We start from the raw sequence: 21,098 nt of genomic DNA on the forward strand, positions 1-21,098 counted from the left end.
CGAATCTCACTGCATGTCAGTGTGTCTTAAAGCCTGCGAACAGACAGGGTGTCAGATTAGAATATATTCCAGTTTTTAGGAGAGTGCCAGGCAGCGGTATACTCACACATCCACCCAAGCAGCAGCAATGACCGCTCTCCCCCTCTCTCTCTCTGCTCTCCTCCAATTTAAAGGAAGTGCGCTTCACTCTGGATCGATGCTCCAGTGCGATTGTCATGGAGACGGAAGGCGTGGACTCCTGGGCGATGACAGAGGACCGCTCATCCTGTGAAATCCGTGGGGTTACACCCAACAGGGACAAGTAAGATCCATAATTAAATGAAACAAGTGTGACTAACTGCACAAATAAACAACAAACAAAAAAAAGAAAAAAGTCAATAACAATGAAGCTCCCAGGAATAAATCATAAGATAAATAATAAGTTGTATTTAATATATTTTACAGTATAATAACAAATGGGCACATAAGTAGACACATAAATAAGTGAGTATGCATTTGTTTTGAGGCAAGTAAGCAACAATTAAGGTTTAGAATTTCTCCAGAGAGCCTTCTGGGGTTCTTTTTCTGTGGTTGCACTAATCCACAAAGGTTTTGTTCTGTTTGCTGTTTTTTAAAGCAAAAAACGCTGCATGGCCCATAGGGACATTGTCTAAATGCCCCCCCCCAGGGCTGTGGAGAGGAACATTAGCACTCATATCTGCAGCAGCTTCCAATATTGTTAAAATGAAAATGAAGAACTGTTTGTTTACCAGCTTAGTAGGTAGATACTAGCTTTTATTACTGTAAATCATACATGCTGTCATGTAGAGCGTCACAACCCTGCTTGGAAACTGTCCATAAGAAACCAAACACTAGTAGCTGGTAGCACTTTAATGATAGATGCTTAATTTATTGGCATGCCGAACTTACCGGTGACATTTGTAATACTGCTGTTTGATGCAAAACGTACACAACATCAAGCAGCACCGTCATTACCTTGCATTTCTTAGCTGGAACTGGGGTTTTAAAAGATTAGATGAAGCCTTAGGGACTGTAACATTTAAATTAAGACCTTTTAAAAGGTAATTAATGATTTACTTTTGGGGGTTTTCGCCTTTATTCAAAAGAGAGATAGGAAATCAGGTAGAAAGAGCAGCAAAGTGTCATGTAGCAAATGATCCAACCGGGAGTCTGCTGCTCAGACGGTGTGAACTCCGAACACTCAGCTACTAGGCCGCACCAAGACCTTTTAAAAGTTAGTGAAGATGGTAACTAGCAATTATTTTTAGTAGTGATTATTCTGTCTACTCATTTTCGATTAGCCCTCTGAACCCTAAGCAGTTTCTGGGTGTTTTTTTCTCCCAGTGGGCTCATTTCTTACTGCAGTATTGAGTCCTGCACAGTTATGGCTTATTTTGTGCAGTATAGCAACGTTAGAATGCCATAAAACATTAAAAAGTTGCATTTGTTTTGACAGTGTATTGAACAAAATCTGGAAAATAATCAGCAATCAAGTGCCCACAGGTGTAAAGTACTGGAAGACATGGTGACTCTGCATGCCATAGATGTTTTACTACATATATTCTTAATTTGTTTCCATTCTATCCAGTCTGTGTGAAAACAGCCGGCAGTTCAGCCGAAAAGGTGAAATTCTAAAGTCAGAAATTTTGCTTATGTGATTGTTGGTTGAGTCACTAATAGCTTTACGAGAATTTTCTTCTTTTTTTTTTACATAATCTGCTCAGTGTCAATGAATTATTTTTGACAAAATTTTAAATAAAACATATATAATAAAGTGATTTTGATGAAATATTGTGATGTTGGAAGAGTTTCAAGGGTACTTCACATCACAGATCATTCAGAGACTGCTGTAAAGAAAATCCAATGTTTTTTTCAGTTTTAACAGTGTCTGGCTCTGGCTAATAGTGCAATTCTGGCAATTTTTATGAGATAAAAAGTTTGTCAAACCTGCATTTGAGTTTTGAGATTCAGAAAAATTGTCACAAATAAAAAAAAAAAAAGGAATTTTCTTGAAGCCCAAAGTAGTGTTTTTAGATTTTTTTTTGGCAATGTATAACAAGAGACAGCACTAAATCATTAAATACAAGAAGATGCAGCCAGAGAAAGCATCATCAGTGATGTATTTTCCCTTCAAGTAATATTTAACAAACTGAAATCAGCCCACGTTTCCTCAAAGGCTAGTATCTTCATAATCTTCAGTATTATTTTACAGTATATTCAAAAATGCATCATGCCTCATGTTCAGTAAACAGTATCTGAGATGGTGTTTATGCACAAGCTGTATTATTTGTTGAAATGAAATCAGATAGTGACTCAGGCGTGCAATGTTCAGTTACTCAATGTAGCAGGTTGTCCTCTCGGGAGGGAAGAAACCGTTGATGAAATCCACCGATGTAATCCTTAAAACACCAGCTAATCTTTGACTAGTAGCCGCTTTCGCTTCATCGCAGCTGTGTTTGCCGTCGTGGTCTGGGTCTGCCGCTGTGCTCATTATTATGCTGTGCAATTAAGCCAAGAGTTTATGGAGTTAACAACGCACATAAGAGCTTTACCACCGCCATTATCTGTAATAACTTGTAAATTTTAAGACCCTTTTTACGGTGTGACTTCAGTTAGAGATCGGGAGGTGCAAATAGTTACGCCATGAAAGAGAAAATTCCCCAGTTAACATGCTAGAATTATCACTTTCTGCATCCACTTTTGAAATAAAAAAAGCTGGAGGTGCTGTAGCGAATCATTTTGTGTTTGTGATTGCTTTGGACAAATGGAATTTACCCGTCACGCATATATTCAAAATAAAGGAGAAAAAAACAATAATAAGATGTCACATTTGTTGTCAGGGAGCAGTAAAAGTAATGACAGTCTCAGCAAAAATCGATGGGAAATAAGAATTTTAACCTTGACAGCTTATGAGGCGGGTATTTGCGTTCCATTTCTTCTTCTGCCTGCTTTCTGTTTCTCCATATTGAGAGTTGTGTTCTGAATTATAACCTTGGGAACTTTCATGGTGGGTTTTTTTTTTGTTGTTGTTTCTTGTTCCTCCGCTCGCATTCTTCACTCGCTGTTCTTCATTCCCAGGTACCTGAATGGAAGTTATGTACTGCAGCTCGGAGGGGTCAATGAGAACATATCATACGAATACCCCCAGCTGCAGCACAAACACTATACCGGCTGCATAAGGAACCTGCTCGTGGACAGCAAGGTAAGTTTACTACGCACAAACCATCATGAGGCCTCGTTATGTAGCTGGTTGGATGAATAGGCTCCTTTCCTGCACCCCTTTATTTTTTTAAACCTGTTTGGATGACAGGGCACAGAGGTGATGGAGGACTCAGTTTCAATAAGAATGTAAATGCAACCTCAAGGCTGCACAGGAAAAATCTGATGAATGCTGATGTTGCTCGCTCATCACTATTTCTTCGACTCACATTCAGTCTCTGTATGGACAAAAACAAAAGTGCCACGTGTGATTCAGAATGGTGTGAGTGGAGGTTACGTTACTGAGTTTTAACTTGATGAATTTTTCTCACTAATGTCCTCATGTGTAAGCATATTTTCATGCAGTTTGTGGCCACGTTTGTCTCCTTTATACATTGCTTTGTAGTTTAATCTAAAACAACATGCCATGCAAAATCTTCACTGGAAAAGTTACAAGTGACTTGAACTAAGGTTGTTGCTAGAGGTACGGACCCGTACCCGTAGCCTGTGGACTACGGATACGGCACTTTCCATTTGCCAATCAGATACGCGAGATCTGGTCACGTGACTCCCGGTAGACGCTAGCGGTACAGACCCGTAGCATCGGTACTACAGGTACGGACCCTAAACCTGACCCTAACACTAACCCTAACCTTAACCTTTGCTTACCTTTCAACAGTTTGCAGTGGTTAGCAGCTTCTTGACTCGTGAGACTCGCGTACGGGTCCGTATCTGTCTGGCAAATGGAAAGTGCCGTATCCGTAGCCCACAGGCTACGGGTACGGGTCCGTATCTGTAGACACTACCTTGAACTAAACCGTCCAACTCTTGATTTTAGAGTATAAAACAGAAAAAAAAAGAAAAATAATTTACAAGTATATAATGTTTTAATGTATAAGCAGATTTTAATGTAGTTTGTCATGTATTGCTCTGTAGGTTAATCTATAGTAACATTTCATATTTTGCAAATCAAATGAATTTCAATGCAAAATCCTCATCTACAGAGTTACAAGTGACTTGGACTAAAGAGTCCACCTATTCATTATCGAGTATAAAACAGTATAAAATAAAAAGCAAAGTATACATACATTTAAAAAAAGCACTTGGATGAATGTAATTAATGTACAGATAATAAGTACTGCTAATGGTGATGCTGTTTCCGTGACCTTCTGCCCTCTGACACATTGCAGCAAATGCGTTATCATAAAAAGAAGTACCAAATGAGATGGAAATCTATACTATCACACATTTAATCACACCTCTCTGTCTGCAATCTCATTTCTTTTCACTCGTCTACTAGGATAGGAAGGACAGAGACGTCAACCTTTTCATTTCGCTCCCTTCTCCATGTTATTCTCCTTTTCACGTTTTCTTTTTCTCCCATTCTTCCTCTGCTTCCATTCAGCTTTATGACCTTGGTTCCCCGGCTGAATCCTCCAACGTTTTGCCGGGCTGCGCTCTTATTGATGGCCACTGCACCAGCGAGGAGGCGCTTCCGTCCTGCGGCAACAGGGGTCGCTGTCACGGGGAGCGGGGCTCTTTCAGCTGCCTGTGTGAAAGAGGGTTTACGGGGCCGCAGTGTGATCAAGGTAAGCACACGGCATTGCTTTTTAATTGGCAGCGATGTATTCATGGGAAAGCTACAGTCTGCTTTATATCAAATTGTACAAACCATATGGGGAACTTGCTGCTCTGGGAAGATAACCTTGCCTTACACAAACTGCTTTTTTTCCCGCCACTTTGATATCTTCATGTATTTCCCATTAGACTTTTTAATTAATTGAACAAGCCTTCTGTGCTTTTGATTGACAAGTGGCCCCAGAGTTCTCCTTTGATGGCCGGAGCCACATTCAGCTGCAGCTCATGTGGTCCCTGCCGGCGAGAAAAACCAAAGTCCAGGTTGGTGTTCGGACACGGGCTGCCGCCGGCGTCATCCTGAGCCTGCTCTCCCAGGAGCAGAATGAATACCTCCGTTTAGAGGTGAGTCACTAACGGTCACTCTCCTTCACCTTGACAGCTGCGATTGTCCCGTTTGTGTGTCTTAAAATGGTGATTATGCCCAGACAATGATTGCTGCAAACGCTTGTCAGGCTGAGAGTGAGTAATATCAGGGTTGGAGACATATGGGAGGATTCTGAGGGGGCTGGTGATTGACATATGTATGTTGTCAACAAGGTCTTTCAGTAAGTCTGCAGAATAGCGCTATTGAGAGGATGCTATTTAAAAAAATTAGGCCTTTTATTCAAGGTTATTTCTGTCTCTGGTTAATCTTTCAAGCACATTTCAGAACTGCAAAAGAACATGTGTGTGCGCTGTAACAGAAGGTCAGGTCCCCTGCTCTGTACTTCATGGTTTGGAAGCATACATGCTGGCTACTTTGCCACAACCGGCGTAGAAACGGTGCTCACACCCAGTGAAGTCTGCCCCACTCATCCATAATAGCAAGCCTCGCCTGCTTGACACTTTCCTGAGTGGTTATGAAGCCAGTGTTTCCTGTCAAAGCCTTTCGTCTCATTGACTGACAGGCCGAGTGTGAACAGCACCTGGAAGTAAACGACTCTGTTAGAACTGTCACTTTTGGCTAAGTCACAGGTCACCTGTTTGCAGTGAACCTGTCTCTGTTCTGTGGTATTCCACATCGCTGGTCTGTCGTTGAAAGCATCTTGTCTTTGAGTTTGGGCTTGTTATTTGTCAGACAGCACTGTTTAAAGCATCATCTCTTGTTCTTCCCTGGGTCTTTACACTACAAGAGGAAAAAAACAATGTTGTCCTCTTCCCTTGTTGCCTTGCCAAAGTGACAGGAAAAGGAAAAGGCTGTAGCCTTTACTGTATGTGGGCTGGGAAACCCTCTCCGGAGCTGAATCGGTGAGCTGTATAAAGCATCTGATGTCTGTCTGCAGCAGCACGCTCAAGAATTTTCAGCCCAGTTGTCTCAAAGCTCTTAGAAACACTTGAGCACAAGCCTGGTGTGTTTTCCGACAACAGGCTCTAATTTAAAAGGCTGCTTCTCTGCCCTTTTTTTTCTTAAGGGTAGATACGGGATAGAGTGCACACTGAATAAATAACCACACTTTCACACAAAGGTTACCAGGGGCCAGCTGGGTATAAACAGCATGCAGCTCTCCAAGGAGTATGGTGTCTCTGTAAAGAAAACATTTATCTAATGCATTCTGGAAAGAAATGCTTCTCTGGCCTATACCACAGTACTGTCAGAGACCAGTAATTCCTCAAAACAGTAAAACTCACAAGTCAGAGTTTTTTTTTTTTTTTTAGATTAAATTTCATTTGAAATGTGAAAGTTCAGACATCAGACATTTCCTTGAACATTTTAATGGTGATTGCATAGATCTCTGGGGGCGCAGCAGAAAAGTTTATATAATCAGATTTTTTCCTGACTATTGATTGAGTCCTGTGCTCTTTTTTGTTGTGGACTTGAGGGCAGGGTATAGTAATAGGGAGGGTACAGTCAGCTTTTTACTGTGTGTGTGTGTGTGTGTGTGTGTGTGTGTGTGTGTGTGTGTGTGTGTGTGTGTGTGTGTGTGTGTGTGTGTGTGTGTGTGTGTGTGTGTGTGTGTGTGTGTGTGTGTGTGTGTGTGTGTGTGTGTGTGTGTGTCCAGTAGGGGAGGCTCATTTGAGATGCCCATGCTGAGGGAGCAATAGTTAATGCAGGCTGGGCTGAATGTGAATTATCTTGCCCCACTGTTTCCAATTAAGCTTTGGACATGTACAAGCTGCAGTTATGTGAGCCTCTCATTGGTTGAGTCCATTGTGTTCGCTCATCCTTAACTGCTGAAGATAATTGTTGTCTCTTGTATACCTTCCCTTCGGAATGACTCCGGTTTCTGCCACGTAGTTCTGTGTGCGGCATCTCTGCGAAGCATCATGGCTGCAAAATTGCTGAATTAATTTTCACCACTGAAATTTTCCTCCTGTTTTTTTCCAGGCATGTTCACCACAGAGAGTTCTGTCCATGTAGTTAAATTATACAATAGTTGCCCAGGCCAACTTTCAGTGGCTTTTCTTCGCTGCAGGAGCTGGCCTACTTTCTTTTTTCTAAGGTTTTAAGCTCAAGACCTGTTTTCTGCCATCAACACAGCACAATATGGCAGGACTCCATGTCTGTCACACTGTCAGTCAGCTAGAATTTGTGTCACCCCGTTTTGCAGTTTTATTCTCAGGCCCTGAAATGTTCACTGACACAAATAGTGTTGCTGCAGCTGATGACAAAGCTGACCAGCTTATTTCAAAGCAGTGAAAAAGTCTCCAGTAGTGAAGTTTTGATACTTCAAACGTGGAGCTGCTGCGACAGATTAAAATATCTTTATTTTTTTCACGCTTCCTCTCAGGTCATTCAGGGTCTGCTGTCTGTTCTCTACAACCTCGGAGACGGAGACTACAACGTCACACTGCCCTACCGTCGCCTAGATGATGGAGAGTGGCATGAGGTGGAGCTGGATCGGTATGGAAGAGAGTTTACCTTGCGACTGGATGGAGGTGGAGGACGGCAGGAGGTTACAGCCTCGCCCGGTCAGAGTCAGGAGATCATCATTGACCCCTCTGTGGTGATGCTTGGAAACTCTTTTCCCTCGGGCCACAACAGGAGCTTCCTTGGTGGGTGGCCGCTGTTCTGCAAGAATGAGATTAAATGAGCCATAATGAAAGAATTGTGAGATGAGCGTAGAAATGAACTGATGATCGATAAATTAACAAATAGGCTAGTTTGTGAAACAGTCAATGGGCAAACACGTGTTCGTATGGTGTTTTTTATTGCAAGATGAGTCAATAAGCACTCAACACGATGGCTGAGCATTTCTGCCTTGATACTGCAGTGGTGGCAGTCTCAAAAACATGGATACAGAATCCCTGGGTTTCTTACATGACAAACCAAAGCAATCAATCCTGTCAACTTTTAGGGTTTGGCTTTCAGTGTCATCATATTTTGGAATCAGTTGCCGGTTTGAACATGTTTGGCTGAATTAGTTTTACTGTGTTGAAGTTGTAGGTGAGCTGGTGTGCTTCAGTAGGAAGGGGTGAGAGCAGAGAGAGGCAGGGACGTCAGATCTTAGCATCTAAGCCATTTCAGTGGTGAAAGGAGTCACTTTCATGGAAAGAATGTCTATACAGAGATGACTTTTAATCAATGACCTGAGAGGGACTTTAACTATATATATTCGCACATGCATACTTGTTGCTTACAGAGTTTGATCGATAGCTGATTCAAAGTGAAAAAACTCACCCAGTAGGAGTCAGGAGATCATCATTGACCCCTCTGTGGTGATGCTCGGACACTCTTTTCCCTCGGGCCACAACAGGAGCTTCCTTGGTAGGTGGCTGCTGTCCTGCAAGAATTAGAATGAATAAGCGATAATGGATGAATTGCGAGATTAGCATAGAAATCAACTGATGATCGATAAATTTACAAATAGGCTAGTGTGTGAAAGAATCAATGAGCAAACATGCTCAAACGAGTAGAATACACAGTTGGACATGCAAATGATTCAGTGTTTATCCCCTACCACTTACTGGGGTTTGTGCATTTCACAACCCGGCCCAAAGGTATTTTTCTCCCTTAGTTTCAAACAGATGAGAGAAAGTGAGTCAGTGACACTGATCTGTATTTAAATGATGTTTTAGACCTTGTGCTTCCCACAGAGTGAGCAAACTAACCAGCAGAGAAAATATCCTGTAAAAAAAAGAGAAAAAAGTCCATGCTGACAGCTTCGCCTGAGGCTGTTTGTGTGTTTTCCTGCGTGAGAGCGCACGTGTGCACCGGTCTGCAGGTGTGTCAACGAGTCTGCTGATGTGTGTTAATACATGTGTGACTGTGTATTTCACTTAACACCCCTGCCGCGCTGTAAATGTGTGTCTATAAAAGATTTTGCCCGAGGACTGGTGTCTTAGTGTGTCTTTTGGTATTGTAAACTCTCTTTTATCCCTCCTCTTTTCTCGCTTTCTTTCTCCACCAGGCTGTTTGCGAGATGTGAGGTTTAACGGCCTCTTCATCCCTCTCGATCGGGAGCAGCCCTTGGAGGGGCTTCAAGTGGTCAGTTCACAGGGTGTCTCTGTCGGCTGCTCTTCAGATGCCTGCAGAAAGCACCACTGCTCCCCTCCCTTGGTCTGCGTGGACCTCTGGAGACACCACGAGTGCAGGTGCAGTAAACATACAGGATAAATAATCCAGCATTTTAATGAACCCTTAGAATGTGCAGGCATGTTCTGGACATATTTACATCTGAGAAACAAGAAATGCAGACCACAGCCTTGCCTATAATAAAATCAGTTAAGCTGACAATCAGTTGGCAAATTGCATTAACAAAGTATTTAAAGACCTGCACAGCAGCACAGTATAGATTCACTACAGCAGGTGCTTTAACTGTGAAGTAACTGATTTTCAATGTGAAAAAGCATTCCAGATTGAAAGCTGTTTACTATCATTTGTCAGCTATGAACTGGGGCTGGCAATCGGCATTTATTTGTATGAGGTTTCAAAGCAACATATGAAAAAAAGAAGACCAATCTTCAGTGAGCAGATTGCAAGTGCATTGGTCTAAAAATACAATATGTCAGAGGAAACAGCACGGCAATTCACAACATGTATCTAAGTGACTATATTCTATGCACAGAATGTGGCTTGAAGTGCTTCATGTCAAGAGTGATAACAATGAAAAGCAGACAAATCAAACTATAGTCAGAATTTCAAACACATTTTAAAAACGCAAGTCCAATATAAAAATAACAAGGCAGCAGTGTAGAGTGCATTGGCAAACATTATCACAGTGACTGTGTGGCCCGTCTTTGCATTGTTAGAGCAAAACTTTTGGATTTTGTGAAATCTTCTTTTGACAGGTGTTTTAAATCAGATTAAATTCAAGTTGTTTTTTTAACGAGATGAGCGAATAAGTAGTCAACACCATGACTGAGCATTTCTGCCTTGAAACTGCAGTGTACTGATGGCAGTCTCAAACACATGGATTCAAAATTCCTGGGTTTTGTACATAACAAAACTAAGCAACCAATCCTGTCAACTTTTAGGGGTTGGCTTTCAGTGTCGTTATTTTTCGGAATCGGCTGCCGGTTTGAACGTGTATGGTTGAATTACTCCAATGTCACAACTTACTATTGTGTCGCGTAACTTTGCCGTGTTTAAGTTGTAGGTGAGCTGATGTGAAAGGAGTCATTTTCATGGAAAGAATATGTACTTTAATACACAGGGATGACTTTAAATCAATGACCTGAGAGGGACTTAACTATTTATTAGCACATATTAACATATAAATACTTGTGGCTTCCAGAGTTTGATCGATAGCTGATTACAAAGTGAAAGACTTTTGGTATCGGTCAGTGATAAATTACTGGCAGCAATGACATATCGGTAAAGCACCAGTGTGTTATTGATGACTGGATCACACTAATTCCTGACAATGAACCAGCTTGCACAAAAGCAGGATCTCAAAATATCTGCTGTGAAAAAGGTCAATAATGAAGTCAGTAGTTATGACTTAAAAATCAACACATGCAAAAATAAACCAAACATGTATTAATTAATGCAGACAGCATGTATAGTTCATTTTAGAGAACATAATGATCTGGTCCAAGTTTGCTGCAGCATGCTTGCAGTCAGAGTGTCCACCAGGGGGCAGCTAACCTGAGTGTACCCCCACTGCACAGTGTGTCTAATGGTGTGTCAACCTGAGAGAATGGTGTATAACAGCAGTGACTGTCAGAGTCTCGGCTGCCCCCTTTAAACTCTGCAGGACCACTAAGTCTGGCTGTGATTTCAAGACTCCAACCAGTGGGGACTTGGCCATCCATATTCTGTGATTGCCGCACCGCCTCAGGATACAAAGCGCAGAGAGAAGCAGGGGGCTATGGGTGAATGATATTCAGGGATATTTTGTACAAATATACTGAAGGACTACGACTGCAAAGCCAATCTTTAGCTTCTCGATTCCTCTACCTGTTTTTTTTTTTCCCCCAGTTACAGTCGACACTCTGTAACCTTCAAAGAGCATATCTTTGAATCTGATATAAGAGGTGTAACTCCTGAGGGATTTATTTTTACACTGTCAGCTTAGGTCTCATAGCTCAGTAGAATTCAGTGTTCTTTTTATCTGACAACTTCCCAAGTGTTTCTTGTTCTCTGCTTTACACCCCGCGTCTCTCTTCCGTGTAGGTGCCCCCCAGGCCACATGACCAAAGAGAGCTCCCTGGGCAAAGTGTGTGTCTACACGCTGTGTGCCAGCCGGCCTTGTCGCCACGGCACCTGTGTGGCCCACTCGCCGTCCCGCTACTCGTGCCACTGCAGCGAAGGCTACCGGGGACGTCACTGCGAGGTGACGCTCGCCATGTTCCACAACGAGGACGGCAACAGCCTCAGCCTGAGCTCCATGTTCGCCATCAGCATCTGCGTCATGGCCTTTCTAGGTAGCTACATCGACTATGTCCTCTTCTACCTGTGGTAACCCCATACTGTCAGCATCTCATGTTTTTTAATATCTTTTGTGTGTCTGCATCTTTTTTTTCATCTCGTTGTATCTTTTGATTTGTGTTTGTTGTCATTGTCACGGTACAATTACTGCACTATGTTATGTTTTTTTTCTTCATGTAACAACCACGGTTTTATTTATTTCCCACCTTTGTTTACTCCTGTGAAATCTGCTCACACACGTATCTTGTGGCTGTATTGATCTCCTGAGTTGTGCGAGGGTGCGATTTCACCATGGGAGGCTTGGTGGAAACATGAAACAAATATCTACTCTGGAAGAGAAGCAGGGAGAGTAGAAACATTGTATGTCTTAATTTGTGATTCATGGGGAAGCTGTAAAAGTCCCCGGTGTATCGGAGGGTTTCTTTATGCGTTTTTCTATATTTCTCATCACTTCTGTGTCCCCTGTCTCTTCCAATGTTACGCTCTGTCTTCAGAAGTCAATTTCACTCACAGTCTTACTTTTTATCTGTCCAACTTATTTTATATCCCGCCATCCACTCATTTTATTCCCTTGATGTCTTTTTTTTGTTGGCTTTCCTTCCACATTTCTGTTTTCCCAAGTCAACCTAAATGTGTCCATATTGTGCACTTCAGTGTTATGTACAGTGGATGGAGCTGTAATCATCACACACAACAAGCAAAGCCTCCAACGTCAGGACAATGGGACAGTTTTTATTGTCCCCTGGTCATTCTCGGTTGATTCGAGGATAAAGGTTAGATTTAGGTTGAAGTACGTCGTAAAGATGATTCATCAGAGACAATCTCAGTGTTATGGTTTAGAATCCGTAGGTTGCAGGTTAAAGGCGTAGCTTGAATGTGAGTCTGTGTTGAGGGGAAAAAAAATCTAACTAATAATTTATGACATATCTTGTGAATACATATAAACCAAGCACAGTCTCTCAGCACATTTCCCAGCAATAGCACAGCTTGCAGTCTTGCACAATACAGAGTAACGGTATTATCTCTTATTTGTGTTCAAAAAAAGCTCACTTCAAGCAAATCATACTGTGATAAATGAGACAAAATAAGAGCACCAGATTAAGACATCAATAGGAACATTATGTTCAGTTTATTTAATTATAACCTAATAGTGACAAGGAGGCTTTTGAAAAGGAAGATTTTTGAAAATATTTTTGAAGTAAAACAGAGCTGGTTACTCGTAGGTGTGGGAGTTTGAGGGCCCTCGCTGAAAAAAGGCTCCCTTTGAAGCCTTATCGAAAATCTGAGACTGCACTCTGACATTTGAGGGGTCACAAGTTCAGAAACGTATACCAGAGACCGACCATTGACTGCTTTGTAGGTGAAGAGCAGAATCTTCAAAATCAATAATTATGAAATGAGAGCTATGTGGTCTTTTCTTTGTGCCTGCTGAGGCTCAGCTGCTGAATTTTGAAGTTTGAAGATTTAAGACTTGATGCCTGAGTGTCGAGCATTACTGAAGGGAGAAGTTGTAAATACACACATGAGCAACCTTGTCCAGGCACGTAGGAGTTAAAAAATAATATTTTGGATGTATTTTTTTTTTGTCTAAACCAGGGGTCTGAAAGGTGGAACATCTGCCTTGGTTTTTGTTGATGCACAGAAAGTTTCAATGGCATTCAGCATTGAAAGTAAAAGTCAATAAGACAGAGGTCCAATGAGGAGAGGTCAGCTGTGGCTTCTGGCTTTAAAAGAAGTTGCAACTGTGAATCTGTTTGAAATTGTAAGAAATGTTGTGTTTATTTGGAATACGTGTTTACCGCTGAGCATTTACAGTGTAATCTGAGAAGTGCAGCACCTTAAGATGAACCTTCAAAACACTACGAGGGAACGTTTTCAATTTTCACAAAGAAAAAATAAGACATAAATAAGGCAGTGACTAATTTCTTTTTATCATTATTATTATTGATGTATCTTCTGTTTATTTTCTCAGTGAATCCAGAATGAATCATTAAGTCTGTAAAATGTCAGAAAATAATGAAAAAATGCCAATCAAATTCTCCAGAACCCCGGGTTGCATTTTAATAGTGTTTTATCCATGACCTGAGGATACCCAGTTTAGAGTGTCACCAGAAAAAAACAGAGAAAAGCTGAAATGAGCCAGGGAAACTTTTTGATCATCCATCAAAACCGATCAGCTAATGGATTCTTCAGCTAATGTTCTTCGTCTCTAGAACCAGTTTAACAGCGATGACACTGGCCCGCCTGTATCAGTCTAATAAAACCGCGTGCTCGCTGCTCTCATAAGCTGCGTTAAGATCTAAACTGATCAAGATTCAATATCTACCCACATCTGCTGCCAGCAGGGCCTTTTTAAATGTGTATGCATCGATATCTGGAGAATAGTGTCAAAAAAAGATGGACGATCACTTTAACTCGTTGTTAAGGTTGAGGAAAGGCATGAGTAAATTGTGTTAGTTTTGGAGGGATTGTAGCTTTTTCTCTCTCTCTCTCTCTCTGGTCCTCACAAAGATGGAAGGACAAAATGTTTGCGTGCGAGTAGCTTGCATATCGTTGCTCACTTTGCTCCGTCGGGCCACAGAGCTGTTTACGAGTCTTTCTGTCACAGGCGGGTTTATAAAACGCTTGGGCAATTCAATACACTGTCCCTGCCTCTCTAACTGACTCAACATTCCCTCCAGGGCATGTGGCAAGTATTGGGACATCAGTTATTGTGACACTTGAGAGTGAAACATATAAAGCAGTCTTCAATATTTGATAATGAATTCAAAGATGATGAAATGTGGCCCCGGCGTCATTTATGAAAATTTATGTGTTGCCTGCATGCTAACTAAAAGAAGGTGCTGGACATTTGAAGCCCGGTCGCAGATGAGGCATTTATATTCAAAGCTTCAAACTTTTTCTCTCCACCAAGAATCACCGACTGGCCCTTTATGTAATTCAGATTAGAATGAGCACTCTTTGGTGAGTGTAATTACATTTTCACACCCTGGAAAGGAAAAAAAAGGGAAAAATAAATCTTTTTCTAAAACTTAAAAAGAAGAAACTACTTCACCTCCTGATCCGCAGTCCTATTTGCCAAATGTGTAAATGAAATGCATCCAGTGTTTGAGTTTAATGAACAGCTGGCTATACAGGATGTAGCTGTTTAACGATGACCCTCATCACCGCAGGAACCGCTGCCATAAATACACACCGGCATGCTGCACGCTCACCGCACTAAGCAAGGCTGCTAGCTGGGTGCTAAATTAAAGGGGGACTCTGACTCTGCCTCAACGTGCATTAAAAGTTAAAATGATCATCCATTATTAAGTTTTACATAAGCCATCACAGACCGACCAGAGAGCGAGTTCAGCCGGCGTTATTGACGGAGCCAGATGAGCTGATGTCTGACCAACCCTCATTAGTCGAACATCAAATCTGACTTTCTGTTTTTGATGAATGGAAGAAATTAGCTTCCCATATGGGTCCTGGATGCCAAACGGTTCTGTAAAGTGCCTGTTTCTTTTCACGCTCTGAAAGATGTATAAATAAATGATGTTTTTCCCAACTCTCACTCATTTCTCACCTGTCTCATTTCCGTCTGCTCACTCATCACTTCCCTGTTATCTTTCGCTCGTGTTTCATGTGGCTCGCTTTTTTCTTTTTCTTTTCTCTTTTTGTCGCCATTAACCTCCGACTGCAGAGCACAGCGAAAGGGTTAAGTGTCGTGATCAAGCTGTGTTGTTGCAGTTTACTCCACAATCATTCATAATGCTGGTCTGGTCCGAGCTAACATCATAAAATCCCTGTTCGTAGTAACTGTTAGAGGGCAGAGAGGCAGCAGTATTATAGATTGATGAATGACTGCGATATTTGTTCTCCTCCCTGAGTGATATTGATCTCACTGGAATGTAGTCACACACACACAAACACACACACACATCTCCAGGCTGTAGTGGCTGTAGATGTAGTGCACAAGGAAACCTGTGTTTACCTGTGTTTAATTGCACATGCGTGTGTGCGCGGTGGAAGGTTTCAGCTCCACTGCGCTGTGAATAGAGGTGTGCTTAGTGTTTAGTTTAGTATCAGGTGAGTGCAGGCCTGCAGGCAGCCCCTCGGAGCAGGTTCTTCTGGAGGTGAGGAGGGGTTGAGGGCCTATCTGGTTGGATCTTATCAAGATTTACGCATTTTCTGCGAGGGTGCAAAGAGTGAACGAAGGCCAGGTGAGCTGATCGATACGGCTCACCCCTCCACCCCATGCCGAGGATCAAGTGGAATGCCTTGTGGTTCTCTTTCTGATACGGGAACAGCATAGAAAACAGAAAAGTCCAGCAGCTGAGGAGTTAACGTTGTCGTCTCAGGCAGTGAATAAATACAGATGATTTTTAATTGAGATAACATTTTTTTCTGATTTTAGAGATTAGCTCTTGGGGAGTTGTTTTTCTGTCTTTGTTTATGACTGCCTACCTGCTAGCGTGACCCCCGAAGAGTCGTTGGTGCACTATTCTCTTTCGAAAGCAATTACTTTAAAAATCCAGACTAATGTGATTACCCTGCATTTCTCAGAAGATTTCCAATTAAACTGATACTTAGCTCGCACCATATAAAACTATTCTAGTTGAAATGGATCCCATCTAGTGTGAGAGATAAAAGCCAAGGCCAGACAGAGGCCAGAGAGGGACTGAAAAACAGGAACAGTAAGAGACTTAATGAGTGAGGAAGAGAGAAGGAAAGACAGAGAGAAGCTCCAATATAGAGACCAAGAACAAAATTACAGAGATAAAAAAGAAAGAGAGTCAAAGTGTGAACTAGTAAAAACAGATAGCGAAGGAAGGGGAAGAAAAAAGAGAGGGAGAAGGATGGCAGATGGGAGAAAAATATTGGTTGAGATTAATGGACTTTAAAGGTCAGTCCAGCATGTTGTATAATTCAGCACACAATAGCTGTGATTGATGTGTATGCTTTAGGACCTTTCCTGCTTGGCTCCCGCAGCATTCCTCTCTGCGTTCAAGCCGAGCCACTGAGGCTTTGAGTTTAAGCTGGGAGGAGTAAAAATTCAGTTAATAGGTTTCTGAGGAACTGCGGACTTTGATAAGACAGGAAACAGAGAAGCAACATCAAAGGGAATAGGTGGTAAAGGTGGTGCCTCTGTTTCCATGCACGTTCCATTAGTATGTCTTAACTGAACAGTGAGTGCAGCTAATGGGCCTTATAGGATGAATCAGTCTGATGGAAAATCAGTTTACAAGCACGTATTAGCAGTCTGCGTTACCTATTTATTTCCAATGATGTTACATTTGAGGAAACTTACATTTCTTCTCCTTCGCCAGAACTTCAGTGTTTATATCACAACTTTCCGCTCACGTTGTCAATTTCATTTACACCCAAAGATCCCCCCCTCCCCCCCCCCAAAATCTCATTTTAATTATGTAAGAGTGCTCCCTGCTGCATTAACCTGCTCTCTGGCACCCCTCAGTGTTGATGCTGGGCCTGTTTCTCTACTCCTGCTGGAGGAGGCACAAGGGCCTGAAGGAGGGTGTGTACCATGTGTCTGCACACCACGGCGAGTGGGAGGACATCCGAGAAAATGTGCTCAACTACGACGAGGAAGGTGGAGGGGAGCAGGACCAGGTAAAAATACACACATGCTGACATTTAGACAGGCAAAGTAAATAAAACACTAAACGCACGCACTGGTTTAAGTTCTCATTTCACGGTTATGTATTCTAAATGTCATCACGCTATATTTTGGGGGACTTTTTGAAAAAACAGGATGTACAAATAAGGACAGGAATTAAAACCGGCGAGCATTAGCATTTGATAGAGAAGCGTGTTGGTGCTTTGAAATAAAAAATAAATATCAGTCCCCTGGAGATACTAGGAATGTGAGTCAATTAGCTGAAATTAAGCAAGTAGACACCGATAGCTGCTAATGCTTCTGTTTTTATAGTGCTGGTAATAGCACTCCCCCCACCCCATCTCTGCAATCAGACAATTAATTACTTGGCCGATCAATGCTGCTTTTGTTGCCAACATCTCTTCCTACTTGGTGCATCTTCGTCTTAGCCTGAAGAAAGGCTGTATTTGCACAGAGAGGCATTAGCTGAGCTACATTGCTCAGATTGGTGTCATGTCTCACTGTTTTTTTTCATTATCTCTCAAATTCCAGAAAAGATTACACAGAAGGGAATAACTGTAGCTCGTCTTCTCTTTCCTTTCATTCTCGGCTTTTCTCTCTGTTTCAGAATGCCTTCAACATGGTGGAGCTGCAGCGCTCCCTCCAGCCCAGCCCGGCTCAGTCTCTCCGCTACAGCTATCCGCAGAGCATCATCTCCTACCCGCAGACCAAGCTCAGCCAAGACAACAACAAGGCGGGTATGTCCAATGGGAATGGCAACGCAGCTATCGCCCTGCGTTTGGCCATCCCCCCCTCGGAGACGGAGACCCTGCCATCCCCTCTGACCTTCCGCCGCTCCCAGAAAACCCTCTCCTTCTCCAGCCAGGACCTGGCCCGCTACCTGTGTGAGGTCATCAGGGACATGGAGCACCCGGAGGAGCTCGGCACCATGACCACGCCACGCCGCCCCTCCAGCAAGGAACGCGGCCTGGCGGCGGTGCGCTCCCTCAGTGCATCTCAGGGTTCAGAAGTCAGGCTTCAGGCAGCCCAGAGCACCCGGCTAGACAGGTTCAAAACCCTCCGAGCCGTGGTGAGCGATTTAAGAGGAGACTCCAAGACTCCGGAGGGCCAGAGAGACAAACTGAAGGAGAGCAGAGGGCAGCTGAACTGTGAGAAGAGCGGGTGAGGCTGCACTCAGAGAGACAGGACTGAAGGTTGCAAAAAAGCAACGCTAATCAGAAGTCGGTGGTGAAAATCCAAAGGGAGATAATTAAATGTGAAATACTTTGAGACTGGGAGGTTGCCCAGGGTCTATGTGAAGTCTGCTATAAATGTACTGTATTGATGAAACTTTGAACAGTTATGTTCTTTGATATAAAAGATGTTTACCAATGAATGATCAGATGTGATGTATTGTTTACTCGGCACTGCACTGTACAGTATTTACTCCACAGAAAGCACTTTTTGGAGGCGCCCTGTGTCAAAACTTCTCATGTCATAAAACTCAACAAGAGTAATGTCTGCAAGTACGACGGCAAATGAGTTTCCTGTGAGATAACTGGATTCTTTTTGCTGTTAATGACTCATGAAATCATTTATGTGACAAAATGATTTTGTTTCATTTGTATTATCTATTTCCTTTTAAATAAATGAATATCTTTGATAATATTTCAAACTCGATCTTGTTCAAACAGCGGTTCGCGTTAGTGATCTTCAAATTTTCCGCTTTTGAAGTTCAAGCCAACTTTCATCATCAAAAGTTGGCTGGAAAAAGCAAGATGTTGTTACGATTTCTTATTACCTACACATGAAAAAGACTTGTATGGATTAATTGTCTCCGTCTGTTCCTCACGTTGTAAGGATGACAACATTCATGACAAACTAGAACAGCTGTTCTTGTCTTATTGAGCTAACTGTTACCAGCAACGAAAGTCTCTGATGACAAGAACAAAGTCAATTTGGGGATTAATCATTCATGTTTGGAGCCTGTAGCCTTCTGACCTGAGCTTCGGGGAGTCTCCAGCATGAACTCAAAGTGTGGAGGTCCCAGCAGGCCGCCCTACATCATGCTTAATTGGCCGGCATTGCTGGAGTTAAACAATTATGACACTGGAGCGAGCCGCTTGGGAAGAACACAAAGCTGCTGCATGCAGCTGATGGTCTTGATGTCTGCATGCGGTCTGTCTGCACACCTCACATAAAACGTCACGCTAAGAGATATAGGAGGCTAAGAGGATGGGTAAAACTCCCTGTAGGTGTTTAAGGAGCTTTGCATTTATTCATTTGGTATTCATAAGTCTTGGTGTACAACATTGCTGCATCTGAGCAGTACATCTGCTTCTGTATGGAGTAATTATTATTATTATTATCACTGGATTATACTTGATCCAGTTGCAGAGGGAAATATCTTGCATGAATGCATACTGCCACCTATTGGCGAGCTGCCTGTACCACCTTCAGCTCATTACTTCACATTCAGAGTTAGTCTCCACTCACACGTGGGATTTCCCACAGCGGGTTCAATCCTTGAATGAGTTCATGGTTATCTCTGCTATCATGAATTACAATTTAGCCCCAATATTACTGCATTTATTAAAAGTAGTGCAGATACTATAGGCTTATGTGTACTCCTGCAGTCTTCTTTCCTATTTAAAGGGTAATCAGCTGCATAACAGGGTCTAAATTTGAATGAAAAACAAAAGTAAAAAGGGTAAATGTGGCTCCTGACCTGTTTCCAGTCTCTGTCTTCACAAATATGATGTGGCCACCATCGCAGTGCTGCTGCTCATTGTCCAGCAGACTGTGTAATCCTGCAGCTTCAGGAGGGACTGAGAAGGATGCTGTTAAAAAATACAGCATTGCCCTCAGCAAAATTACCCTCAATAAATAAAGGATAATGTGGAGAAACATCCAGCTATTAATTATTGCAGTGGATGTAATTCACCTTTCAGCCATAAGAGGACGCTGTAAGTCCACAAGCAGCAGCTGCATGGTCACTGCAGCAGCACCTGAGGGGCAGTTATAAATAAAAAAAAAACCCGAATAAATGAGTCGCGAAACCTAACAGAATAGATCGATTAGTTCAGAATTCATTTGAATCTTATGCTGTAGCTTTCACAGTCACTGGATGTCAGCACAAGCGAAGAACTGCTGCAGATTTTGGGACAACAGCAAATTCAGACTGTAAGTAAAAGTATCAGAACAACACTAGAAAAACTACTCTACTGCACAAAAAATTGTAAAATTGAAAACATGTCATTAATATAGAAGCTTAATCAGTAAAATTCTAAAAAGTTATAGTACTTACAATGCAGAAAACTGTTCGATTGGTTTTGTTTTATTAGAATAACTTATTAATTCTAATCCCTCATTATGAAGCATCTGCATAGCTGGTTGAAGTAGAGATCATTTTAACTACTTTATTAACTAATGGGATGCTGCACATTTGTTTTAATTTTTTATTCTCTAATCTTTGCTTTTTTTGTTAAATATTGGATCATTTTGTGTTTGAACAGCCGAGAACAGAACCATGAAAGAAGTTTGGTGGGAAAATCCACATTAATGAGTGATGAGTTTGTGGCTTTTATAAACTCGACTACAAGCCAAAAAATGTTGTAAATCTGATTTAATCTGTGTTTTAGAAGCTTGACACATCTTAATCTGAAAAGTAATTTGTAACTATAGTGGTCCAATATTTGCAGTGAAGTAAAATACAGAAGTAACATAAGTAAAGTGAAATACAGCTCCCTCAAAACTGAATCAAAGTACAGTGTTTATACCACTGTAAAACAACACACAGGAATAGAATAGAATAGAATAGAATAGAATAGAATAGAATAGAATAGAATAGAATAGAATAGAATAGAATGGCTT

At 41.9% G+C, this 21,098-nt stretch overlaps 1 protein-coding gene across 1 annotated transcript in view; it reads left to right on the top strand.

The window, feature by feature from the left end:
• Nucleotides 1–18,893, top strand: part of LOC110948202 (neural-cadherin-like) — a 98,711-nt gene extending 79,818 nt beyond the window's left edge. The window contains exons 25-33 of the mRNA XM_022189631.2: nucleotides 174–301; nucleotides 3,079–3,202; nucleotides 4,604–4,787; nucleotides 5,012–5,178; nucleotides 7,545–7,809; nucleotides 9,165–9,348; nucleotides 11,372–11,622; nucleotides 17,085–17,239; nucleotides 17,854–18,893. Coding sequence (XP_022045323.2) covers nucleotides 174–301; nucleotides 3,079–3,202; nucleotides 4,604–4,787; nucleotides 5,012–5,178; nucleotides 7,545–7,809; nucleotides 9,165–9,348; nucleotides 11,372–11,622; nucleotides 17,085–17,239; nucleotides 17,854–18,411 — 2,016 coding nt within the window. The 3' untranslated portion in view covers nucleotides 18,412–18,893. The remainder of the gene's footprint in view (nucleotides 1–173; nucleotides 302–3,078; nucleotides 3,203–4,603; nucleotides 4,788–5,011; nucleotides 5,179–7,544; nucleotides 7,810–9,164; nucleotides 9,349–11,371; nucleotides 11,623–17,084; nucleotides 17,240–17,853) is intronic.
• The last annotated feature ends 2,205 nt before the right edge of the window (nucleotides 18,894–21,098 follow it).

This window comes from Acanthochromis polyacanthus, chromosome 8 (assembly GCF_021347895.1).
Source record: "Acanthochromis polyacanthus isolate Apoly-LR-REF ecotype Palm Island chromosome 8, KAUST_Apoly_ChrSc, whole genome shotgun sequence".
Taxonomy (NCBI): domain Eukaryota; kingdom Metazoa; phylum Chordata; class Actinopteri; family Pomacentridae; genus Acanthochromis; species Acanthochromis polyacanthus.